This window comes from Colletotrichum jinshuiense, chromosome 9 (genome assembly GCF_051148585.1).
Source record: "Colletotrichum jinshuiense chromosome 9, complete sequence".
NCBI classification, from domain to species: Eukaryota; Fungi; Ascomycota; class Sordariomycetes; order Glomerellales; family Glomerellaceae; genus Colletotrichum; species Colletotrichum jinshuiense.
In genome coordinates, this window is record NC_139316.1 from 1,929,863 (window position 1) to 1,954,863 (window position 25,001).

At 55.9% G+C, this 25,001-nt stretch overlaps 8 protein-coding genes across 8 annotated transcripts; 4 read left to right on the top strand and 4 right to left on the bottom strand.

Annotated features, from left to right (window-relative positions):
• Positions 1-126: 126 nt before the first annotated feature.
• On the bottom strand, positions 127-3,483 carry EsH8_IX_000537 (E1-E2 ATPase-domain-containing protein; the record flags this gene model as incomplete). The annotated part of the gene is made up of 3 exons (XM_083266873.1): positions 127-3,011; positions 3,066-3,134; positions 3,189-3,483. The coding sequence occupies 3 exons, from the start codon at positions 3,481-3,483 to the stop codon at positions 127-129; spliced, it is 3,249 nt and encodes a 1,082-aa protein (XP_083130438.1).
• Positions 3,484-4,565: 1,082 nt separating this feature from the next.
• Positions 4,566-6,151, bottom strand: EsH8_IX_000538 (uncharacterized protein; the record flags this gene model as incomplete). The annotated part of the gene is made up of 3 exons (XM_083266874.1): positions 4,566-5,167; positions 5,222-5,986; positions 6,046-6,151. The coding sequence occupies 3 exons, from the start codon at positions 6,149-6,151 to the stop codon at positions 4,566-4,568; spliced, it is 1,473 nt and encodes a 490-aa protein (XP_083130439.1).
• Positions 6,152-8,079: 1,928 nt separating this feature from the next.
• EsH8_IX_000539 (Sec63 complex subunit SEC62) lies at positions 8,080-9,383 on the top strand (the record flags this gene model as incomplete). The annotated part of the gene is made up of 3 exons (XM_083266875.1): positions 8,080-8,512; positions 8,573-9,129; positions 9,186-9,383. 3 exons carry the CDS (start codon positions 8,080-8,082, stop codon positions 9,381-9,383), a joined length of 1,188 nt encoding a protein of 395 aa, XP_083130440.1.
• Positions 9,384-9,743: 360 nt separating this feature from the next.
• On the bottom strand, positions 9,744-10,900 carry EsH8_IX_000540 (uncharacterized protein; the record flags this gene model as incomplete). Its single annotated transcript, XM_083266876.1, has 4 exons — positions 9,744-10,254; positions 10,316-10,590; positions 10,653-10,735; positions 10,798-10,900. The coding sequence occupies 4 exons, from the start codon at positions 10,898-10,900 to the stop codon at positions 9,744-9,746; spliced, it is 972 nt and encodes a 323-aa protein (XP_083130441.1).
• A 1,402-nt stretch (positions 10,901-12,302) lies between these two features.
• Positions 12,303-13,728, top strand: EsH8_IX_000541 (uncharacterized protein; the record flags this gene model as incomplete). Its single annotated transcript, XM_083266877.1, has 3 exons — positions 12,303-12,403; positions 12,452-13,344; positions 13,415-13,728. The coding sequence occupies 3 exons, from the start codon at positions 12,303-12,305 to the stop codon at positions 13,726-13,728; spliced, it is 1,308 nt and encodes a 435-aa protein (XP_083130442.1).
• A 2,932-nt stretch (positions 13,729-16,660) lies between these two features.
• On the top strand, positions 16,661-18,266 carry EsH8_IX_000542 (uncharacterized protein; the record flags this gene model as incomplete). The annotated part of the gene is made up of 3 exons (XM_083266878.1): positions 16,661-16,858; positions 16,930-17,592; positions 17,673-18,266. 3 exons carry the CDS (start codon positions 16,661-16,663, stop codon positions 18,264-18,266), a joined length of 1,455 nt encoding a protein of 484 aa, XP_083130443.1.
• A 2,678-nt stretch (positions 18,267-20,944) lies between these two features.
• EsH8_IX_000543 (uncharacterized protein) lies at positions 20,945-21,803 on the top strand (the record flags this gene model as incomplete). The annotated part of the gene is made up of 2 exons (XM_083266879.1): positions 20,945-21,230; positions 21,298-21,803. 2 exons carry the CDS (start codon positions 20,945-20,947, stop codon positions 21,801-21,803), a joined length of 792 nt encoding a protein of 263 aa, XP_083130444.1.
• A 1,266-nt stretch (positions 21,804-23,069) lies between these two features.
• EsH8_IX_000544 (glycosyltransferase family 69 protein) lies at positions 23,070-24,441 on the bottom strand (the record flags this gene model as incomplete). The annotated part of the gene is made up of 2 exons (XM_083266880.1): positions 23,070-24,253; positions 24,306-24,441. 2 exons carry the CDS (start codon positions 24,439-24,441, stop codon positions 23,070-23,072), a joined length of 1,320 nt encoding a protein of 439 aa, XP_083130445.1.
• Positions 24,442-25,001: the final 560 nt, after the last annotated feature.

Genomic DNA, 25,001 nt, shown 5'->3' on the forward strand with positions numbered 1-25,001 from the left:
CTTTGTATTTTTCCGACAACAGCCCCCCTCGTCAGCCAGTAACGAGGGAGAAAGGAAACTCCACGCCTCAGCCCGCAGGTGTTGAACGTGCCAGCTAGGCTACCGCACAAGTTCAACACCCACGCTCTAAGCCTCAGTTCGGATCTTCTTCGTCAGCATCGTCATGGCGGCCACAATGACTGGCACTACGCTGACGATCTCGCCCAAGCCCGCGTAGGCGGGAGGGATGCGTACATTCACGAAAGCGCCCGCTGCCAACAGGATCGCGAGCACGTTGTATACAGCTGACCAGACGAAGTTGAAGACCATACGGTGGAAACTAGCGCGACTGATGTCGAGAACAAAGGGGATGCCTTCAAGGCCTGCGAGGAGGATCACGTCCGCGGCGCCACGAGTTACTTCGCTGGCCGAAGCTGCACTACCGAGTTGCACTCCCACGTCGGCCTGTGTGACTGCCACGGCGTCGTTGGTGCCGTCGCCGACGAACATAACAAGCTTGCCCTCGGCCATGAGCGAGGCGACATAATCCCGCTTCTGGGCCGGAGTTCGCTGAGCGGCGACATTGGGGATGCCGACCTGTGCGGCGACGGATTCAACAGCGCGCGTTTGGTCCCCAGAAACCAGGTGGACGGTAATTTTGCGGCGAGTGAGCTGTGCAATGACCTTGGCTGCTTCAGCACGAAGACGCGTACGCAAGCCGAAGATGGCTATGGGGGCGGAATCACGAGTGACGACCAATATGGTCATTCCGGCATCTTGAAGGCGGGTAACGGAAGGCAGAGAGCTGACGTTGGTCCATGATGGATTCCCAGCACAGACTGTGTTGCCGTCAAGGGTGGCTTCGACACCGGCGCCAGGGATAACGCGGGGGTCGGTAATTTTGATTTCGGGAGTTGCGCGTTGGGCAAGATGTTTGGCTATGGCGAGGGAAACGGGATGCTTGTTGCCAGCGACGAGTGCCTTGGTTATAGCACGAGCTTCGTCGTGGTTAGGGACTAGAAATTCTTCCTCGAGGACGTCTAGGTCGCCCTCGGTGATGGTACCAGTCTTGTCCAGGACCACGTCTGTGACCTTCCGAGCCCTTTCGGTACACTCAGCTGATTTGATAATGACACCGCCGCGAGCGGCAATACCGCCAGTGACAACCAAGACCATTGGAACCGCGAGGCCGAGGGCGCAGGGGCAAGAAACAGCAAGGACAGCAACGGCGTAGGTGATGGCGTCAGAGATTGCTTTTCCGGCTGATTCATCTCGAACCTTGATACCAACAACAATCCAGACAATGGTAACGATGACGGCAACAGACGTTACGGCAGGAACGAACCAACTTGCCACCCGGTCGGCAACGTCTTGGATTCTTGGCTTCAAGTTGGCCGCTTCCTCGACGAGCTCTGCGATATCAGTGACGGTGTTTTTCCCAGGAAGACGAGTAAGCTGTGCCAGTAGCGTGCCAGAACCGTTGATTGTGCCCGCGATCACGTTGTCGCGCTGCTTCTTGAAGACAGGCACGCTCTCACCAGTCAGCATGGACTCATCTACCTCGCTGGAGCCGTTGACAATCAGGCCGTCAGTGGGAATGGTTGAGTGAGGTAGGATCTTGAACTTGTCGCCGTACTGAAGGAGACGAGCGTCAATCTCGATATCCTTCCCATTTTCCACAACGACAGCGGTGGAGGCCTGGAGGGAGCGAAGCGACACAGCTGCGACGGCGCGGATGCGCGCAGTAGCAGCGACCAGGCGGCCAAGAAGCACAAGGGTGATGAGAAGAGTGCTCGTCTCGAAGAACTCGGAGGTTTCCAGAGGTCGGTTGGCCATGCGAAAACCGAAGGCCACAACAGAATAGACATAGGCGGCAGTGATGCTGATTACAACCAGCATGTCCATTTCAATGGAGCCGTTATGAACAAGAGACGAGATAGCTGGTTTATAGAAGTCTGGCACGGCGATGAGTTGGACAAACGTTGCCAGCACAATCGAGACGATTGAGCGCGTCTTCTTGTCGACGAGCGTATCGCCCCAGGCAAGGACGACGACAGGAATGGTTAGGACTGCGGAGACGGCAGTCTTTGTCAGTTGATCATACATCCTCTTTCGGCCGCTGGCGATAGATGGGTCATCACGGGGAGGCGCCAGTCCCGTCGAGAGTGGTTCAAGTTTGCCGTAAAGCGTTCGGGCTCCAATGACAGCCGGGTCGTAGGTTACCCTGACCATCTTCTTGTCAACGACGCTGACATCGTTTACGCCGAGGATTGAAACGTCGGTCAGTGCCTTAGCGGCCGTACCCGAGGCAATTATATCCAACGTTTGATCGTCGCTAGACATTCGGGTGCAATGGAAACCGGTCGCTCGCTCCGTGTTGCGGATTATATCATCAACTTTGCCTGCGGCGGGATCAAATTTGAACTCGGCATTCCCCATAACAAAGTTGACTCGCACGCCGGACACGCCAGGCACGGCCTTGAGCGTTCGCTCAAACTTGTTTCCACATCCTGAACAAGTCATGCCATCGACAACGAGAGCGACATGCTCCAATCCGGCATCTTTCTCGATGTCTCTCTCTGCGGTACGAGAAAGGGGAAGATGCCCCTTTCCGAGAGTAGGAGGAAGGTGCACATCATGTCCGCTGCAACAGTCGGATTTGTCGTCGCGGACAGGCTTGACAGCCATGTAATGATCGTGCGCGGCGTGCGTCTTCTTGCCGCGGCGCTTGATGCCGTGGTGGTGGTGATGCTTGTGCTGGTCGTGGGCATGAGCGGTCGTGTGCGCCTCGGCAACAGGCTCCTGTCGCTTTTTCGTAGCAGACGAGGTCTTGGCGGGAGCAGCAGTGGTAACGGGTTGCTGCTCGCTACAGCAAGTAGTCGGAAGGCCGCGATCGAGAATGCTGCGGCAGATGCAGCGGGCCGTCTCGAGATAGGCGCTGTACTGTTCAAAGGCCTTGCTGAGATGGGTGCTGCAAGCTGAACCCGGATGATGACCGTCCTTGTCGTGAACATGCTCATGATCGGCAGCACCTAGAATAATTAGTCTCAAGATGGACTGGAGTTGGCTAGAATAAGTTTGCATACCGTCATGGGCGGCGTCGTCGTCGCACGTTTTCTCACACTCGGCGGCAGCAGCGGCAACGATGCACTTCTCTGTGTAACGGTGTCAGTTAAAGCATATAACAGGCGCGCAAAGGTGTATTATACCGTCGCAGTGCTCTTCCTTGGAGGTGCAGCATTCGAGCTTGACGGAGTGACAAGTAGAATCATCATCGGCATCGCAACAAGTTTCCGCGTCGCAGTTCTCGCCAAGGCAGGCCACTTCTTCAGCGCCTTCGCAAGTTCCGTCGTCAGAGCAGCAATCTACAGCCCCAGCTCCAGCCTTGATTTCATGTTCGTGCCCATGGTCGTGCCCATGTTCATGTTGATGTCCAACCTCGTTCGCAGGACCGGCGCATCCCTGGTCCTTGGGAGGCCCATCGGAGCAGCATCCGGAACCCATCGTATCGCTGTTCTATTGTCTTCTTCGATAAATCTGTTGATTGAAAGGGAATGTCACACAGGGAAAGAAAGATGTTGGGAATTGTTTGGGGAAGGAAACCGTCTGCCTCAGAATTCGGAAGCGACGTTACTCTTAGACGTTGAAAGCGGAGGGGTTCCGACGCGGATGGGGATTTACCGGGGTTACATGCAAGAGCAAGGCGTGGCCATTTCGGTATTGGGCGTCCCGGATCGAATGACCACCCATGTCCAGAAATTGAAACTGCATGTTCATTCGCCCGTTGTGTTCATTGTGTCTCTCCGCTTACTTGACCATTACCATACATGGCATTGCGAAGCCGTATTCGACACATGGATTGTGCCAAACTGGCTAATAGGAACAACTCGTGTCCACCAGGCTTTGTCAGTTGCCACGGGCCCAAGCCTTCAAGAAGGATACCCCAAACATTTGATGCCAGGTGCGAGATTAAGATTAAGGTGCTTCTTGGTTCACGACGGGATGGGCCACTGTGGACACTGGGGAAGACATTGTGGACCAAACTGTTGGGGCTTGACGACGCCTTCAGGTGAAGCTCCATCGCGGCAATTCCATGTGGAGAGCTGTCAAAATGATTCAGTGCTTTCTTGCGGCCCCACCCCGACCGAACATTCGAGACCTTGGGTTGCTTGAAGCTCTACCGAGGTGGATGACTGGTGCGCAAAATGTCTGACTTGCTTGGGCAATGTTTCGGTCGGTGATGTGGTCTGCGACTTGCTGTACCGATGTCTGCGTCATTGGATGTAAGTGCTGAAACCGGGAAACGCCACACTAGAAAAGCTATGCCGTATGGACTGTGCCGAACCGCGGCGACGTCGCCAGTAGCGTTGTCGAAGAAATACACGTTCAGACCATCATCAAATACAATTATTTATTGCAATGTTCCCCGAGCCCTGCCCGAACCTTTCCTGCCTTAGGCGCCACTATCATTACATATCCAGAATAAACACAAGTCCGCCGCCGCCCTCTATTGCCCATTATTTGCAACATGGTATCTTGTCCCCGACGATAATTGGTATCATGCAAAAATAAGACAAATCGATCATTCAAAAAGCCAACCCGACGCTGGTCTTTCCAGGACCACTGGCGTCTTTTTCCTTCCCAAACGTGGTGACGCGCTCCAGCGGCGGCTCCTCCGCTCTTGTGGCGGCGGTACTGCCGGGCGACCACGTCGTCGGGACCGTCTGGCCTCCATCTTCCGACTCCCATGTCGACACAGTCGACACCGAGTCGAAACTGGTGCGCCTGTCCCGCGGCGCTTGGATGCATTGATAGAAGCCCTCGCATCCCCTGACGGGGCGGGGGAAATTAGTGATGGAATCACGGCTGATGTTCCGCTGGTGGCGCGGCTCTGCTGCGGCGCCTGGGAACAACCAGTTGGAGACGCGCGAAAATGATTTCTTCTTCCGCAGCGGTGGGCGGAGGACAAGTGGCAGAGGCGGTGGAGGGGGTCGAGATTCTCTGCCGCGACTCGGGGGTGGGGTGATGAAGGCCGCTGAGGCGTCGGCGAACGACATTCCGCGGTGGGGAATGTGCATCGGCGGTCTAGTTGGTGCCGTGTGAGGGCGCTCGGCCCCGGGGTTCAGGCGCTCGGCAAACGATGGCGCAGCAGGTGGAAGGGCGGGGACCGTGGGCAAGGGTTCCACGTCTAATCTAGTCAGCACACGCGAGGTCGCCGGATTCTGGCTTTGTCTGAACTTACCGTGCGCCGTCAGTGCCATCGAATGAGATGTCGAAGGTCGACTATTGGCGTAAATGCTCTGACGCTCCATGATCAAGTCGATCTCGCGCTGAAGCTTATCGACCTCCAACATAGCCCCAGCAATGCGCTCCTTCATCTTCTCCGTGCTGGATGGAGTGTGTGACCGGGCAGTCGACTTTGGTGGGATTTTCGGCGGGGTGTCCTCTGTCGAGGTCGACGGCGACGCAGACATCTTCCGAGGAAGATGGAACGACATGGGCGAGTAGCTCGGCTCATGCGAAAGTCCGAAGACATCGTCTTCCGGGTTCGGTTGGACTCGAGCGGGTGGCGGCGGCGTAATCATGTCAAAATGCGGCAGAATGGGTGACAGCTCCATTTTCGGCACATAGATGCTTAGCTCGAGTGGCCTGAAAGACGAGGGACGAGGCCGACGTGGAGGACGTGGAGGCCGTGGTGGTACAGGGTGGCCGACGCTCTGGAGGTTCGTATATTGCGGAAACTGGAAAGACTCAGAGTGCAGATGGCGAAAGTCGCTGGGAGCCGATATTTGTAGCCGGCGCGGTGAAGGGTCTGGGCGAAGTCGCTTTCTCACAGAGAATCGCTCCCGGAGCGATGCGAAACTTCTCTTTGCCCCCTTCGACTTCCCCGGTGGCTGGGGACGAGGTCCGGCTGGCTTCTGCATTGTCCCAGCAAACGGCGGTGGCATGGGCACGGGCTGGTCCCGGGTTATGGCGGGTGACAGTTTCTCAGAAATATCAAAGGTGTCTAAGCGGGTGGGTTAGTGCTCGGTGGGCATTATGTGTTCGCCGGACCTGGAGACTGACCTTGACGCGACTTCTCCGGACGATTAGACATCGGAGCACAGCAGTTGGTGAGAGGAGAAAGCCATGTCGCATAGGCGTCTGCAAGCATGCCACTCAGACCCTTCATACCTGCTTTGCAAGAGGATTCATGCCGACTAATGCTGGGAACAGAGGAAAAAAACGAAGGACGGCCAGCGATTTGACAGAATATGAAAAAGGGAAGATGCAAGGAGGGCGGTAAGTGCAAAGATTGAGTGATCCGATTGAGTTATATTGGAGAGTAGCGGAAGGCGAACCGGTGGTAGGCAAGATGAGAAGTGCCCACTCGGGCGTGGCCGAGTTCTCGTGCTTTCCCTGGCATTTGGATCCCAATTCCCACTTTGGGCCAGAGGTTTAGCTCAAGTGCTTTGCCTAATAGGCTCAGTTGTGAGGAACATGGAGGGACAAGGACCTGGCAGTTGTCGGCGAGGTGTGCAGTCAAGATGCAGACTGGCCGTTCTGATAGGCCGGGGTTGCAGACGGGGCCTGACACGGCCGGCCAACCGGCGCTTAGGAAGCTGGGGTGTTGTCGGATTCGGATGGCTGGCGCTACACCATCATCCTGCACCAGATTGCAGGACTCCACCAGTCGTGTAAGATGAAGACGATGGCTCAGCGAGTCGATGTCTCACCTCCGCCTTGCTCTGGTTACTCAAAGTCAGCTAAACCAGCAGTTGCTTGCCACAAGTGCCCCCCCGAAGGAGGGTCTCGTGCCAGTCAAGAACCGGCATCCTGCGAACGCCAGTCACCGCCCCTTGTCATCTACCGGGCCCACGAACTCTGCGTAGAAAAAAAATTGTTTAGTGACGAGCAGGGCCGACGTTGAAGGGTATTTCGAAACCGGGCATGCGTGTTCCAGTCGGGCGAAGGAAGCGGCCTGAAGGACCAATCGCTGCAGCACGGCTTGCTGTCTGCCCAAACGCAATCCCAATCACTCGGTGACTTGTCCCAACGTGAGCGGACGGGAATCAATAAAATCCACTGGAACATGCATGCAAGGCACCGCGGGTGGCATGGGGGAACACGGGAAGCCTATCTGCAGGTTGGGATGTGTCGTGCTGTCACAACACATATCGCAGCCCTGCGTGGCACCTATTGAGGGACAACATGGCCGTTGAATGGTTGTGCAGTGAGGGCGAACCCGGGAGGCTAGTAATGATGAGAGGTGACAGTGGGCTGTCAGAAGGTGGTGCTCCGCTCCGCTCTGCATTTGCCTCCCTCGTTTTTTCTTGGTTCTAATAAAAGCCCCTCGGACAACCAGAGTCACTTGACGTCCGCCGCGATGATTTCGCCGTGGTGGTTGCAACCGTCGGACGGATGAAAAGGAAGAGGTCTCCAGCGTTGTGATGACTTGAGTCAAGCAGAAATAGTGACTAGGAATTGTTGCTGATAAATGTGGCGGAGTACTTCGTCATCGTCTGTTCTGAAGAAAACCGGTGGATGAGAAGCTTCGGCAGCATCTCTCGCGTAACTCTAGCGCAAACAAAATGTCTCGGGCAGACCGCCACAGTGTGGAGGGAGGGAATGGAGGGGCTGGAGCTGAGGTGATCGCGCTTACATAAAGCATCCCTCCTGTGTCCGCTACCTGTACTGAGCAGCGTCGCCTTCAAGCTTAAAGTCACATGATGTAGCAAGTGACTCCCCCTGGACCGTTGGGATTTGGGTGTGGTCTGAGCGCAGTCCCAGGCTGGCTTATCGATAACGGGTACCGGAGAAAGAGACTGCCGAATCGCTCCTGGCGGAGGTACCTACACCCCTGCACGGATTTTTTGGACCAGAAGTCAGAAGTGAACACCTGGCTTGCTCGCTGGAGCCGCTTTTGTTCAAAGACCCAAAGGCCCACGACCACAGCTTTGACGGCCACCTCACGTTCATCCAACAAAGCCAGATTTCCCCCTCAGGCTTCTGTCGTCGCCGGACTCCTCCAACCCCGCCGACGCGTTGACAGATACCCAGAGTTCCTCCTCACACCTTTTCCAAAACACTGGTTGCCTTCGGCACTAGCTCACATTCAAGATGTCGATGCCAATGCCCGGCCCCATGCAAATGGGTCCCAACGGGCAGCCCATGCCCTCGCCCGAGCAGATCGCGGCCATGCGCAGACAAATAGAGGCCGATGCCCAGAAGGCCGGCATGAGTGTACCGGATTTCCTCAATCATCTCCGACAGCAAGCTATGCAGCAGCAGCGACTTGCGCAGCAGCAGCAGCAGCAGCAGCAGCAGGGCGGCGAAGGTGGAGGGGGCGAGCATGACCACGACCACGATCACGATCATGGCCACCAACACCCTCACCCGCAGCAGCAGCAACAGCAGCAGCAGGGTCAGCCCCAGCCTATCAGACCCGGTCCGCCGAACCCTGTTGCGCTGGCCCTCGCCACTTTCCTGCGCGGCCAGGACTTGAAGCCCCGTACCTGTATTCTCAACGGCGAGCGCAAGGACATGTTCAAAGGTATGTTTCGGGCAATTCGTGTTGCAAATATTGGGTATCAAGCTAACGACCAATTCACAGTCAAGCGTGCCCTCCGCGCCCTTCAGTCCCCCGCCTACGAGAAGGCGCGCAAGAAGAACCCCGCCCTTCCAGAGATCACCGACCGCGCATCTCTTGAAAACACCTTCAAGCTGCTGCCCATGTCGATGCTGGCTCTGCGCGTAACAAAGACTGACCCCCATGAAGGCCATGACCATGGCCCGAAGAAGACGAAGCGCGTCAAGGGTCTTTGGACCGTCCGCATCGAGCCTCAGCAAGAGGCCAAGGAAGAGATGTACTACGCGTGGTTCTGGGAGGGTAGCCAGGTCAAGCGCAAGCTATACTCTATCCTCGCCCTGGTCCTGATCTTCATCGTCGTCTGCTATCCTCTCTGGCCTCTCAAGCTCCGTCTCGGCGTCTACTACCTCAGTTGGGGCTTCCTCGGCCTACTCGGACTGTTCTTCCTCATGGCCATCTTCCGTGTTATTCTCTTCTGCATTACCTACTTTGTCGCCTCCCCTGGTCTGTGGCTGTTTCCCAATCTTTGGGAGGACGTCTCGTTTGTCGACAGTTTCAAGCCCGTCTGGGCCTGGCACGATGTAAGTTTAACTGTTTTGCCCAATGCACCTGATCCGGAAAACGCTAACACAAGCAGACTGCTCCCAAGAAGGGTAAGAAGAAGAAGTCCTCCGGCGCCGCGAATGCTAGCGGCACTTTCGCCGCTTCCACTGGCCAACCTGCCCCTGCTGCTGCGACTACGACCGCGACGGAGACTCAGATCGCATCGGAGCCCACGCAGCGCAGTGGTTATATCGCGCCGGCTGTGGAAGAGCTGGGCGACGACGAGGAGTAGATGCATTTTGAGGTGGTACTTTGCATCACATTGGCGTTGGGGGATTCATCGGTTGAAGGAATGTACTTGTAGAAATACCCTGCGTCCTGCATGTGGTCGTTTGGGTTCGGGAGGGATAAAAGTCTATATCGGCACATAGCTCTCGTCAATTTGACTTTTCCTAAAGCATCCAAATGAAGGACGCACGAAAGATGACGATTTCAGTAAGGTATACGGAGGACGAAAATTTGATGCGCGATGTGGTAGAGGTCACCCAGGTGATCATGCTCGACATCTGGTGTCTCAAGATGTGAATGTGATCACCCAGGCGCACAATATATTGTTTATTACGGCTGATGTATCCCCGGTTATGGCTCCTTACTACTGCACCGATCCCTCGGCGCGCTCATAGTACCAAATCGCACCCTCCGTCTTGGCGCAGTTTGAAACACTCCCACCGTTGACATCAGCAGCGACAGGAACACCGTCGCCACGCTGGGGCTTGCCGTAGACGTACAGGTAGTACCAGGCCTCACTGAACTGAGTGTACCCGTTGTCGAGGGAGCCCTTGCCGGCCTCGGTGGCGTTGTACCGGGGGCCGGAGCAGCCCAGATACGGCAGCGCGCCGTGTCCCTCCTTGAGAGCGGCCTGGATATCGGAGAGCGAGTAGGCGGTCGCGTTGGAGGGCGTGATGTCCTTGGCGGCGAGCCACTTCCAGGTCGGGGTCTCCTTGTAGTAGTGGATAACGGTCTCGAGAAAGTCGACAATCTCCTCGTGCTGCTGGTACTTGGGGCCGTAGCACTCGACGTCAAAGGTGCTGAAGCAGGTGGCGTGCTTGGAGAACTCGTGGGCCCAAAGAACCCAGTTGGGGGTGTACTGGGCGATCCAGAATCTGCAGAAGGTGAGACCGAGAACTCCAAAACTGGGGTTGAAAGAAGGGTGGGGGACTGTACTTGTTCATGAACTCCAGAAGATCGAACCTCTCGAAGGGCTTGAAAAGAACGTCGAAAGACGAGCCGTTCCATGCTGGGACGGGAGTGCCACCTGGCTTTCCGGTCGTGGTGTTCGGAGAGGGAATGGGGTCATACTGGCGGCTGAGATCGCAGTACTGGGTGTATGAGCCGTTGCAGAAATCGGGCCACAGGCCGTGGATGCCCCACGAGTCCTTGGGCAACTTTTGTCCCTCGGATTCGAGACCAGTATGAGTGTTCCAGAATTGCGTCGCAAGCTATCATATGGGCGTTTCTTATTAATTTCGTTTCTCGCATACATATACAGGAGGTGACATACAACGAGACCGCCGTAGGTCTCCACGCAGCAGGTGTCGACCTTTTCGGGTTGCGCTCCGCAAGAACAGGACAGAACGGGTTCCACTAAGAGGGGGACACAAAAGGTCAATTGAGTCCCTGGTTTTCACAAAGTGTCAAATTCATACCAAGAGCGCAAGTGTGGTTCGCAGTGCTCAGTCCTGGGTATAGACCGGCTGCAGCGGTGCGCAACAAGCCAGCGCCCACAAGGAAACCAATTACTCGGGTCATCTTGAGTCTCTCACACACAAAGATAGCAGAGAACAGAGGCAAAGCGAAACAACCACGAGTCGAGAGTTAGAAGAAAGCACGGCGGCAGGCCGCTTTAATACTGTTTGGCGTCCATCCCGTAGGCTATGGAAGGAGAACACCCTCTCGTCCATTCATCCGCATCATCCAATCTCCACACGGAATACGATGTTAACATGTTTAAAATGCTCTTGGCTTGATCAGGAAGCTGGCAGGTTGGCGATCGGTAGGAAATGCCGTCGGTGACAGGGAAGTGTGGGGCAATATCCCACCTGCTCGAGATACGGGATATGAGAGGTCAATTGGGCGCGGGGCGATAGTCGGGGTTCGTCGAGGCCGGTTTGCAGTAAACTGTTTAGGTAGTGTTCCCGTTGACTACGGCGAGCTCCGAGGATAAGAACTAGATGTCACGGGGATGTAGCTCCTAGAGAAAGCTGAGCTGGACGACGCTTGCCACACTATGCATCTGCACTTTCCTTTAACTACCAAGCTCGGTCCATCATCACCACGTGGGAGGATAGTTTGGGATGCCTGGTTGAGGGCAGTTGGTGTGAGATGACTGCTGGGGGGACTCTCTTACTGAGCCTTCTGAAAAAAATTAAATTAAACGGGCCAAAAAAAAAAAAATAGTGGCTGTGCAGACCAAATCTCGACTGTGGCGGAAGCTTTCCCCCCAAGGAATGGAGGAACACGTGAACTCTGGGCCTGAGGAAGCTGATGCACAGGCCACCTCAGTCACAGGAGCTACAGCAGTCGTTTCATACCTTCCCGCTTCATTCTCAAGATTGAGCGTGTCTGGCAAGAGCGTCCTAGGGAGCAAATTTTCAACCACGCATTGCCTCTTCATCCGTCGACGCGTGCTGACTGTGACTTCTCATTTTTCTACACTTCCTCTTGTTGATTAACTTGTATTATACTCAATTCCCCTCCCCGCGGCTCGGAGATCGTAAGACGGCTGTCCTATCACCTGTTCTTGTGCGAAGCCCTCGTTCATCAAGCTCCGCGTCTCAGCACTCAACTGTCGGGTTCTGTAAACCATACCTAGTAAGCTGCATTTCCGTCTTACTCTCGTTGCCTGAATCATGCTGCATCATCAATTTTCATTGCACCTCTAAAACATCGCGCTTGGTATCGGATGACCGTCATGGCGTGGCTCACCCCAAGATTCACTCACATGGCTTCATGGCCCATGTCATATCGGTGATTCACCTCAACGAATAGCAGTCTCAGCTTTTAACAATGAGAACCCCTTTTTCTTCAACAAACTTATCCATCGTCAAAACATATGTAGCATCTCAACCATTACTTGGGCGGCAATCACCACAAATATTTTGTCAGTCAACTAACACCGTCTGCATAGATCCCCCAGCCACATAGATCGACAATGTCGGACGAGTTGCCGGTTCCCGCCACCAATGGCGTCACCGGAACACCCCCCGATGCCAAAATTAAAGATAATGAGAAGGAAACGCAGTTCTCGTGGCTGTAGGTAGTTTGCTTCTCACTTGATAGTCCATGCCTGACATACTCAAGCCAACCTCACCCAATATTCGTTATTGTCCTCGTCGGGCCCGATGAGGTTCCCTTCGGCATTCAGAAGGATTTCCTTTGCGCCAGGTCATCTCATTACCGAGACTACTTTAAGAAAAATGTCACCTCGGACACCGTTGAGCACATCGTAAAGGTCCCAAACGCTTCGCAAGAGGTCTTCGGCCTGGCCCAACAATTTCTCTTCACTGGCCAGGTCTCTGAAAATGCCGAGTCGTTTCCCTCGTACGAGGCTCTTATTGGAGTCTGGAAACTAGGACATGAGTTTGGCATCGACGGTCTCTGCGACAAGACTCTCGAGGCGATGACCGAGTGCAGACGCCTGACTCAGCACATTCCCGCCACCCCCCTCCTCGTCCAAGTCTGGAGGGATACTCCGGAGGGCTCAAACATCCGCAAGCTTCTGCTATCATGGGCAGCCGAGTACATGCGGTCGTCTGACGCGAGAGCCGAGTTCGCCAAGTCGCTCCCCCAGGAGGTTTTGAGCGAGCTGGTGGTAGCCATGAGCTCGCTCGACAACATGCCTGCGGCTCAGGCAGCCCCGGCCGACACAGCTTCGGCCGAGCCGACACCCCGGAAAAGCGTGCATTATCTAGAGGAAGACAGCGACGACGAGCGGGAACACCTCTCCAAAAAGAACCGACGCGCCTCTGCGCCATTGCCGGTGTCGCAGAACAACTCCAAGTCGGCCCCCCGCGCCCCACAACCGCCCGTTCGCAAAGCTGCGGCAGTGGCGGCGGCGGCGGCGGCGGCACCTCGGCCCAAACCGGTGGTCCAGAAGCGCCGCAGCATCGTGTCTGTACCAAGTGGGGAAATCAGTACCGAGAGGAAGGTCGAGTTCTGCTCTGACCTCCTCGATAGGATGCTTTCAGGCCCTGGTACGTTCCCCCTTAGTTGCTCGAAACTTGGAACACGCAGTTCACGTCCGGATGATGCTAACTTACACAGGCTTCTGGACAAGACTTGTTGGACCTTTCAAGGAACCCGTTGACCCGGTCGAGGATGGCGTGCCCGACTACTTCAACAAGGTCAAAAAGCCCATGGACCTGAACACCGTAAAGCTCAAGATGTCACGTCGCGAGTACCAGACCGAGGACGAATTCGCTGCGGACGTGCGCCAGATCTTTGACAACTGCTACACATACTGGTCCAAGGGCGATCCCATGTGGGCGGCATGCGAAAAGTTCCAAAAGACGTTCGAGGAGAAGTACGCCCAGATGCACAAGAACATCACCAAGATGATGCGCGAGCCTGTTGACTAAAGCATGATTTTCAACATTTACCCTTCGCCAACTGAATGAGCAGAGATACGGACCGGTGCTCTCTGTGTGTACAACATTTTATGGAGGAACAGCTGGCAGCGTTTTTCTTCCTTTTTTTTTGCTTCTTTCTTCTTGCCACGCTGCTAATATTAATGGGGGCGAGATGAGGAGGGCATGTTATATAGGACTAGGGGAGTGCAAGTGAGGGCGCCTACATTATCTTGGGGGAGAGAATTGCTTTTATGGAGGATAATACCCAGACTGGCCTTTAGCAGGGCAAAGCTACCATGTGTATTCAGCCAGCACAATGACGGACGAATCAAATGCCGGAGCACCACAATTCACCGACTTGACTTCCACGGATGCTGTGAAATGCTACCCAACCCCCGTCGCGCCTCCACCAAGGTCTTGGCTACTTGGCCCCAACGCCAGAGCCATCGCCAGCCTAGCTAACGAGTCGAGCCGCTACGTGGTTGAGGTGGTTGAAGTAGAGCCAACAAACACTTCTGATAATAGCGAAACACTGGCTCCCTATGGAATCGCCCCTCCCTTCAATCCGGGGTTCGGCAGCAAGGCGGGGGAGGAGAGGGTATAGGATTAGGCCTCAAAGGCTTTGTCCTCTGGTCTGCTTCAAATTTAACTGTGCCGGTTTTCCTTTTTTTCTCTCTTTTTTTGTGTCGGCTGGAACTGACCACGTAGTGAACGCGTTTCTCTTATTTCGTTTTCTTCCGCGTGAGGCTCTACGTGAGCAACTCCCGACAGGCTAGCCTAGTCAAAACCTATATTAGCCCCCCTGTCATCGGGCCGATGTTGGTGGTGCCAGCCGGGCGCCTCCTCGCAAGGGGGGGAAGAAAGACGTATTTCTATTGTGATTTTTTCTCTCTCTCTCTTTGCTTTCTGTCCTAATTAGCGCCGGTGGTGCCATGCGTCAGGTGCCAGACCCGGACGTCTTTGTCTTGGTACGATTCGGTCCGAGTCGCGCGTGGGGGACTGGATCGAGTCTAGCCCCTCAATGGGCGCCCCTCCTTTTCCCCTCGCCACCGCTCTCCCCCAGAACCCCAGAAACGCTCCGCAATCTCTATCTCCCCCACCTCTTATTTTCGTGGGCGGGAGGGCAAAAATCAAAGCTATCGCTCAAGCGTTGGCTACTTACGGGCTCGAAAAGCTTGACACGTATCGCTCTCATGTACCCATATTGGCCGGCCAAAAGTCAAACCCCCCCAAGGCCGGGTAGATGTGGCCGTGCCGTCACGATCATCCCAGCCAGCTGAGGTGCTTTGAAGCAAGCTTGGGGACGCAATTCAAATCATCGAGAGTCGCTAATTGAGTGGGTTCTGTCAGACAGACAGACCTGTCTCCACACTACCTGATAGGGATGCTCTACTCCGTCCGTACTCTCACCCATCATATCATAGCACGTCGAGAGAACGCAAAGGCCCTTACTGGACCCCCAATGCCAAGCATCATCGCAGCAGACAGGGATCCGTGGCGATTTGATAGTCAGGTTTTGGAGTTGGCACTGCTCGGCATGGATCCCCCAACAGCTGCATGCGGGAAGCTCTTGGCCAGAGGAAGAAGAGAAGAAGAAGCAAACGTCAGAAAAAGTCCTGAAGCGTGTTCGAAACCGAATAATCGGCGGTGGTGTGGAAAGGGAGAGCAGCATGCTTGGTCGCTTCCAGCCGTTCAAAGGACGATAGGCCTCAGGTGACACCGAAAAATGCAATGATCGTGAGCCTCTGGGGACATGAATTACATCACGATGAAGAGCAGACTGCTTCGCTTGCTTTGTTCGCACCCCGGCCGCCTTCTTTCTCCAGGTCAATCCAATTTTTTTTTTCCCTTGGGGTCAAGCTAGGCCAGCTTTCGCGTGGATGGCTCCGGACTGGGCCCGGTCAAAGCGAGCCAATCGCCCCAGGCCAGCCCCTCCCTTCCCTCACTCTCGCCGCCCTCCCCCGCGTTGCGCGTTGATATCTTCGCTGAAATTTTGCAGAAAGCCTGTCCCCACGAAACGCCGTCCCCCGCAACTTCTCCAAATGTGCCATCACGGGGGTGGGAATTCGCTAGCGTGTGTGGGCAATGGTCGCTACTGGCCCGCCCACCTTCCGCGAGGTTCATGTCGAGCTCATTGCCCGTGTCTCTCCGTGAACCACCACCCCCCCTTCCCGGCAGGCTTCCCTGGGGGAGAGGGGGAACGCCAGCCGGTTGGCTAAGCTTCCAAGTGCCGGGCAGGACGGGCCTAGACGCACGACGCGTGAGGGAGACAGAGTTGAAGAAGGCTCGCCTTGCCCGGCGGGATGGCACCCGGTGATCATCATAGCTCCGTCAGATGCAGGACACTTCCCGATTAGACGGGAATGGAATGGAGGGAGAGGGTGGCATCGTCATTCGTCCCGAGAGGTTGGAGAACGCAGGGGTTTGCGCAGCTCGACACGGCCATCAGTCCGCCCCGGCCTTGACGCCGCGGCGTGGATCCGTAGATTTGGGTTTGAGCGAGAGCTGTGCCGGGCTAGGTGGTGTGGGGATGATGGGTGTTGGGGTCGTTGTTGGGGTGCTCTGTCGTCCGCCTCTCAATAATCCCGTATGCAGTAGTCAGTCCCAGTCTCCCCCCTTGACTTGGGTTCGAGGCCTGGCTGGATCCGACGTCGTGGTTGGAGTGGGTAGAGTCCTTGCCCGAACTGTTATGAACTAAGCTTACTAGCTAGTGGCGTTGACGATGGGACGACGGTTTCGCCGAGTTGGAGAGGCATTTGGCGTGTTTTTTTTCTTTCTCCCCCCCCTTCCCCGTATTCTCCACATCTTCGTCGTCCCGTCGTGGGTTGAGCAGTATTGTATATATAACGCATGATGGACGACCATGAAGAAGGGAATATCTCATCAGCCAACCCACTCTTCTCCTCTTCTCCCACCTTGATACCCCATTACACCAGCAACCATGTTTGGCAAGAACGAGGAACCCGAGGTCTCGGAGGTGCTCGACCAGCGCCGGCCCAGCGCCGTCGAGGCAACTGAACACCAGCACCGCATGGCCGTCTCCAACAAGGGCCTGACGGGAGCGTCAGCCTTGACGGTGAAACAGTCCATCGTGCCCATCACCCTGGTCACCGTCCTCTTCTTCCTCTGGGGATTTGCCGTAAGTCACCAAGAGCCTTCTCCCTAACAAACCAAAAAAAAAGCCCCCTCTCCTCTAACACTCTCAACCAGTACGGCCTCCTCGATGTCCTCAACTCCAAGTTCCAACTGGCCCTCAACATCACCGCCGCCAAGGCCGGTGGTCTCCAGGGAGCCTACTTCGGCGCCTACTTCATCGGACCCCTCACATACTCGGGCTGGATCGTGCGAAAGTTCGGCTACCGATGGACCTTCATCACCGGCCTCTGCATCTACGGCGTCGGCGCCCTGATGTTCTGGCCCTCGGCCGTCTACCGCTCCTTCCCCGGCTTCTGCGGCTCCCTCTTCATCGTCGGCTCCGGCCTCTCCACCCTCGAGACTAGCGCGAACCCCTTCATCGCCACCTGCGGTCCCCCGCGCCTCTCCGAGTTCCGTCTCGAGCTCTCGCAGTCCTTCCAGGCCGTCGGCTCCGTCATCGCCCCGCTGCTCGCCGCCAGAGTCTTCTTCTCGCACACCGAGCCCAACGACCTGTCCAAGGTCCAGTGGACCTACCTCGGCATCGCCGCCTTCGTCTTCCTGCTGGCGCTCGTCTTCGTCTGGGCCCCCATCCCCGAGGTCACCGACGCCGACATGGCCCTGCAGGCCGAGCAGAGCGCGGGCCTCACCGGATACCAGGACAAGCCCATGAGGAAGCAGTACAAGCTCTTCTTCGGTGTCGCCGCCCAGTTCTGCTACGTCGGTGCCCAAGTCGCAGTGGTATGTTCACACACACACACAGCCCGCACACGAGTCTTTGCTCGTCGTCCCGTGATCAGGAGAAGCTAACAAACGAGTAGGCCAGTCAGTTCATCTCGTACTGCGTCGAGTCCCGCGGTCTGTCCCACGCCGCCGCCAGTGATCGCTACGCCATCGGCCAGGGCCTCTTCGCCATCGGCCGTTTCGCCGCCGCCGGCCTGATGATGGTCGTCAAGCCCCGCCTCGTGCTCATGGTCTTCATGACCGGCATCATGATCTTCATCGCGCTCGCCATTGCTCTCTGGGGCGAGGCCGGCATCGCCATGCTCTCCATCGTGCTCTTCTTCGAGTCCTGCATCTTCCCCACCATCTTCACCACGGCCATCCGCGGCCTCGGCCGCCACACCAAGCGCGGCAGCTCCTGGATCGTCGCCGCCGTGTCCGGAGGCGCGCTCTTCCCCAGCTTGACGGGTCTCCTGGCCGACAACAAGGACTACCACATCGCCATGGTGGTGCCCCTGGTTGGCTTCATCGTCGCCTTTGCGTACCCCGTCTTCCTGAACACGGTCTGGAAGCACGAGTTGGACGGCTTCAGCGCCAGCAAGATCGGCTACACTGATGAGCACGGCGTCATTGGCGACCCCTCCAGAGAGGACCAGGTCGACAAGGCCGGCGCCAAGCACCTGGAGTCTTAGGATAGGATCTCCGGGAAAGGTGGCTTTGTATTCATGTGGGATGACTGGGAATTACGAAACATTCTGAATAGAATAGAATAACTATACGTACATACGTTTATTATCTTGTTTAATTTTCTCTCGCCCAACTCGCTTCAATACCCGTGACCCCCTTTCGTGTCTCCATCTCTGCCACACTCCAGTATTCCAAAAAGAATAGTCAGAGATAAGTAGAGGGACGCAAACGACAAGAGGAAGCTGAAGAAAGCTGGTATGCGGCTTGTTCTCGTCATTTGGGTAGCAGTTCAGCTCCCCGAGGGAGGATTGTTGGTGCCACGAGTGTCTCATGTACCTGAATCGTTGGAATGTGTGTTTCTCGGCAGCTTGCTTGATTAGCCGTCACGATAGATTGTTCTTCTTTGGCGAAGAAGAATGACCGAGAGGGGCCTAGCCTCACGAGCGCTGCTGAAAACCCCGGGAGACTCTTGGCATGAGTGACATGGGCGACGTCGGCCACCTTCCGGTGCCTTCCGTGTGCCCTCGCTGTCCGGTTGTGTGTCTGAGGCTTCGTGGAACGTCACCCGAAGTGACTGAGTCTGATCCCTCGCGCCGGGCCCTCTTTCTGAGAGAAACTATGCGGCCTCGAGGGGTTCAGGTGGATGGCACGGGAGCCAGAATTACGGTTTCGGTGCGCATACCAGACGCTAACAAGGCGCGAAGGAACCGTCTGAAGTGATCTGCGCACTCTAATTGTCTTATTTCTGACCTAGAAACCGTCCGAGAAATGAGGTCCAATGAGACAAGAGGCTAGCACCGGAATGAGTCGGCGGTTGACTGGAACGGGCTCGAGGGCCAGCCGGCGGCTGTCGGGTGTCTGTCTGTCTGTCTGCCTGTCCGTCCATTCGTGCTCATGTCTCGTGCGCATTTCGGATTGAACGAGATCGGATGATATGACGGCGGTTGGGCGTACGGAGACTTCCAAGCAGATAGGAAAGGAACGGCCAAGTCACACAGGGGTTAGTTTGGTTAAGCAGTGATGAATTCTGAAGCCGGACGTCATATTCAATTTCCAGATGCCTCCTCATCAATGAAGCGAGCCATGGGCAAAAAAAAAGGCCTTTTGCCCTTTTTGCCGCTACCTTAAATCCTGGGGGGGTCCAACGTCGTGGAGCTCACAAGCGAAGTAGCGAATCAGCGTGGGGAAGCCACCTGAAACGGCGTTCGATGGTTCGTCAGATGGCCGAGCTGGCAGGGGGCGCAACCGCAGAGGTTCGCTGATGGTTCTCGTCCAAGCGATTGGCGGATGATGCACGTCTGGGTTGGCGCTGCAAGGTACCCGATGGTGGCCTTTGCTTTTTTGGGACTGGCTGACATCCGTCGCCAACGAAAGAGGGAAGGGGAAAATAAAAAAAGGAGCCGCTGTTATTCCTCTTCCGTCCAATCAGCGCCCGCTACGGCGACCCTCTTCCTCCTCTTTGGGGGCTGCTGGCCATGCGCCGAGCACGGCCTAAATCTCCTGAGATTGGAGATTGGCTGGCGCCGGCTTGTCTCATTTCCCAAGGTGCAGATTTCCGCCGTTTGTCTTTCCTCTTTTGTGCCTGTCCTTCCCAAGCCTCCCTGCTTCTGGAGGACCCCCCAGGGGGGAGCGCACAGTCACGTTCGCCTCTTTTTCTTCTTCCCCCCAGCCAGCACGCAGCAATCAGTGGGTAGGCTTGTGGAGGGCATCGGACGGGGGCCGCTGGAGCCCCTGTTCTTTCTTTCTCGCTGGAATTGACGGCGGCCAGTCAGTCAGTCAGTCAATCATGTCAACAAGGCTGGGCCAGTGTTGCGGTGCCACGACGCAGTAGTTTGCGTGCGCGGAACGTGGCCCAACTGAACTGCTGTGCGACGGCGACAACACCGGCCGGCCGGCCCATTACGAGAATCGGCGCATAATCCGATGTCATCCTCATCCACTTTCCCTCCTGTCCAAACAGCCACTTGAGACGCCCATGGGCGGCCAATGCCACCCTCTCCAAACAGTCCAGTCAGGACCAGGAGTTGTCGCAGTTGCTTGAACCTGCTCAAGGGGCTCAGCTCAGCCATCGTCTGCCGCACTTGACACCCATCAACAACCCTGGAGCGGTCTGTCCACCACCCACTGGCACGCTGGGAAAGCCTCTGGCCCGGACGCTACCAAGCCGGGGTTATCGTGGCTGGCCCTGTCGGCGCAGGCCCTCCAAGTAGTCGCTGTCCAGGCAAATGAAATTAAAAAAGGAGGATCCTTCCGAATCGGTCCAGCCTGCACCACCATAGGCTACGCTGTATTATCTGTGAACCGTGCTGCCCTCCGCCTGTCCCATGTCCTTCGTCTCCTTCCCACATCCCTCTCCACTTCATCTCCAGTCTTTTTCGCTGTCCCTCTGCGTTTCTCCCGCAACCCTTCACATCGCCGCGTGCTTTTCAGGTCGGGCCCCTCCAGCCCAGTCACTCTTTTACCTCGCCACGAACCCACGCCAGAGTACTCGCATCTCTCTCGCTCGTCGATACTCTCGTTGCTGTCCGTCGTCGATCCACTCTTTCATCGACTCGCGATCCGCCAAACCACGCCATTGACACGCCTTCGTCTCTCGGCCTCTTGAACGTCCAATTGACCTGTTGACCGCCCAAACACCCACGATCGCTACCCGTTCGACCCCCCAGTCAAACCCGTATTCACGATGCATATCCGCTCCTTCGCCTCCCTGGCATTCGTTGCCTTCGCCGCCCAGGCATTTGCCGAACAGACCAAGGTCTTCAAGCGCAGCATCACCACCGGAAGGGATTTGGGTCTCATGCGCCGCGCCGACGATGGCTACCAACCCGCCGATGAGGTCTGCTCCAAGGGCGGAAACACCTGCGCCGAGGCGTGCGGCACTGGCTACCAGCAGTGCAAGTCCACCGACCAGGCCGTCCACTGCTACAACCCGGCCGACGGCGAGACCTGCTGCTCTACCGTTACCGGAAGTGAGTTTTTTTCCCGGCTTCGCGCCGTTCCATGTGTTCTTCGTGATGTACTAATCCCGTCGCCCAGACTCCTGCTTGACATCCTTTTACTGCACGCACGACAGCACCGCCGAGACCATCTGCTGCCCCAACGGCATGAACCTCGGTGACTGCGCAACCAAGCACGGCGTCACTGGCGCCCTGGTCTCTGACCCTCCCGTTCCTCTGAGCACTTCGGTTTCGAGCACCACCACGAGCAGCACCATTCCCTCCACCACCAGCACCACCTCTAAGCCTCCTCCCACGACTTCGTCTACCATCGTGACCACCACCACCACGACCACCTCTTCCGAGGTCCCTAGCAGCACCGTCTTCTCCACTAGCTTCACTCCCAGTGCTGGCACCCTCAGCGCCTTCACGGCGAGCAACAGCACCTTTGGTACGACAGCGACTCGCACCAGCGCAAGGAGTACCATCTTCCCCTCGTCGGCGACGACCTCTGCGGCGTCGTCGGATGAGAACGTCGGAACCAGCAACGCGCCGGCCGGCATGGCCGTCATTCTGGGTGTTGCCTTCATTGCCGCCTTGTTCTAATCATCGACAACTGACTCAACTGGACGTGCTGGCCGGGTATCGATTCTCATCTGGTTCAAGAGACGAGTGTCAATATCTGTCAGCCGTTCCATGCGTCACGAGTGTAACGATTAAGGAGCGAGCGGCGTTTGGAAGGGTTCCACGTGCACTATCGGAACGTTAATGTTGCCCAGATTCTTTGAAGCTTATGATTCCCCTGATCAGTTGAATGTACGGAGCGGCTTGATGAAGACTTTTTATTTTATTTTTGCGATGGTGTTTCTGGAAATGAAGACGGGAGAAAACGAAGAAGAAAGGCGGCTTGGAGACCTACTTGGATCAGCGCCATATATCCCTTGTAAACATTTTTGTTGTTGCTGTTGTTTACTACTTACTGTACTTACGATTCCCCCCAAAACCCCCCCCTTTGGGCGAGACTGCGAAAGCTATACTCCAGCTCGCCCACAAGTATCATAAACCCTAATATCCCCTGGGAAAACAATAACACCACGGCATTGCACGCGCCCCAACCATTACCAATATCACTTGTTTTTATCCATTAATCGCCCCGTGAATGGAGTTTGCGCGGCTGAAGCCCGCCGCTCACGTGTCTCACGTCTAATTGCGCCAGGAAATGTTAATACGACGAAAAAAGAAAGGAATAAGGAACAAAACGGCGTCGGCGTCGGCGTTGGCGCGGAGTTGGTGGTGGTGGCGCGCGCCGCAAAAGCCGGAGGCGGGGGTAAGGGTGGGGGGCGGGGTGCGGACGGGGCGGAGAGGAGGGGGCGGAGAGGAGGCGCCGGGTGGGAAGACATCGATTGACGTCTGTACGTCCCTATCCCTCTCTCTCTCTCTTGCATAATACGACTTCTCTCTCACATTGTCTCTCTGACAGGTAGGCAAACTTGGTTTCCGAAGACGGAGAGGATCTATCTGTCTGTCCCTGACTGTCAACCAACAAAGCGCGAACGCCGACTCCTGCAATTGCCAGCTGGTGTTAGGTCGCGCACCGTGAAGGAAAGAAACTGCCTTGCTTTCACAACTTGAGGAGGCACCTTTTTTCGTACCTGTCTGGTCGAGGGTTTTACATATCAACATGACCATGTTTGATTAATGCAGTCAATAAAAGCAGGCTGTCAAAAAAAAAAAAAAGCGTTGCTGGCGCCTGCTAATCCTAAAAAATAAAATCATTACGTCGCCGGGTATCATAGGCAATGCTCTCTCTACTGCGCCACTTTCGCCTCTACGAGAGGTTTTTTTTTACTCCCCCCCTCTTCCTTTCTCACTTCACAAGCCCTCGTTCCAAGGCCGCCAGAATTGATTGCTGAATGTCGGCATACACTTGACCATGTTTGGTGGCTGCTCCTGCCACTCGATCTTGGCCGGCACCCCCACGTTTTCGATTATGGTCCACGATGAAGCGAATCCCCTTTCCTCCTTGATTTGTCTTCCGTCTTTGATGTTGTAAGCAAGGCTGACGCTTGGCACAACGGCGATCTTGCCGTGGCCGAGTTTCCACAGGTCCTTGCACAGCAACGTCGGCTCGCCGGTATGGCACTCGCCTTGGTAGGACCTCCTGAAGTCGAGCTTTTTGCTCAGGAATGGCTCTCCGGTCATAGCCACGCCGCCGTTCCAACACGCAAACACCTGCAGAGGTTTCCGACTGAGGTAACGATCTTGCGAAAGTTGGTCGTTCCAGAACATGTTTGAAACGTCGCTCCACTGCTCCCCCTTTGGCGTTTTGTCGGGGATGGGCAGAAACGTGTCGCCATTGATTGTCCGGGAAATCCAGGAGTCATAGAACGAAGGCTCGCCGTTATGTGGGGCGTACCTGAGGAAGTGGTAATCCATCGCACATGTCATGTCCGCCCCCTGCGTTTGCTTCTGGTACGCCAGCTCGAGTATGTCTTCCGTGCAGGCGGCCACATCGTTCAGAAAGACAATGGTCGCCTTCGGGTCATAGGCATCCGACTCCACCATCATTGGCTCCAGGGCCAGGTTCCGCAGCTTTGCGAGCTTGCCGATACGATCGCCGCTGTGCGAGTCTATGCTGCTCGTCTGCAGGTAATAGGCGACGCCCATCTTATCGACATCATCTTTCAGACGGTACAGAGTCTCGTAGGTGCCGTCGGTGGAGATGCCTTCCACGATGGAAAGCGCGCAATTCTCGGGGCCAATGAGCTTGATAGCCTCCAGGACAGCTCCGATCAGCTGAGGCAGAAGATCCCTGACTTGACGCAAATCGAGGGCGAAGAAGTAGTGTCGCTTGTCCTTGTTCTCGGTCGGCCGCAAGACTCCGTAGCGGGTGACGTTGGGTGGAGGGCAGTTAACTATAGGAAAATCGCCGTTCTTAGGGTCCAGGATGGCCTGGACATACTGGGTTGCCTCGGCAGCCTTGTCTGGACGGCCTTCAAAGAGTGCCGGCTGAACCCAGTTGGGTGCTGATTCGTTCACCCAACTACCGCCATACTCTACACCAGGTTCAGTATATCGAATACGGAAGAAGCGGTTGGTGCAACTTACGTTCCTGGGTCCAGGGGACCACAAAGTACTGAGCCAGCGGCTTGCGAAAGAGCAAGAAGCCAGTGATCAGGGTGAAGACGACGATGGCAATGAAGGGCGTGCGCAAGCGCCGTGGATTGTGGAAGTTGGCGATCATTGTACACGTGCAGAATGCCAACAGGTGCTGTATATATTGGATTCCGAATCGAATGAGACGGAGGCGGCAAGGGTATCTTTGGAAGCTGTCCGGAAGTACAAGCTACCGGCTCTCTTACGTTAATGGAATCGATGCCAAGGCGAATACCAGCAAAGAGAAGATATTGTAGGATGAGCTTACGGGCTCATATCTGCTGCAGGCAAGCAGGAACGAACACTGATAAAGACCACACAGAGGAATCGTCAACCCGTCCTTCTCTGTTCTAATCGGAACACCCGGCGACCCGAAGAAAAGAGAAAAGTTTATGGCATAAGACAAGATGGGAAGGATCTGAGAAGGTTATAGTTTCGTGGGGTGAAGGCAGTCGGCAGGAAACGGCGTGTTTCTCCCACGTCTTCAGTGCAAAAATGTTTGGGAGATGGGATGGAGCCCGAGCGATGAGAGGCGAAGTGCAACGGGGGAAACAAGTGGAGAGCGGCGACAGAAGAAGCCAAGGCAAAGGTAAAGTCTGCTCTTGCAGGCGGGCGCGCCTGCTTTAGTTATGTCCAGAGCACGGATTC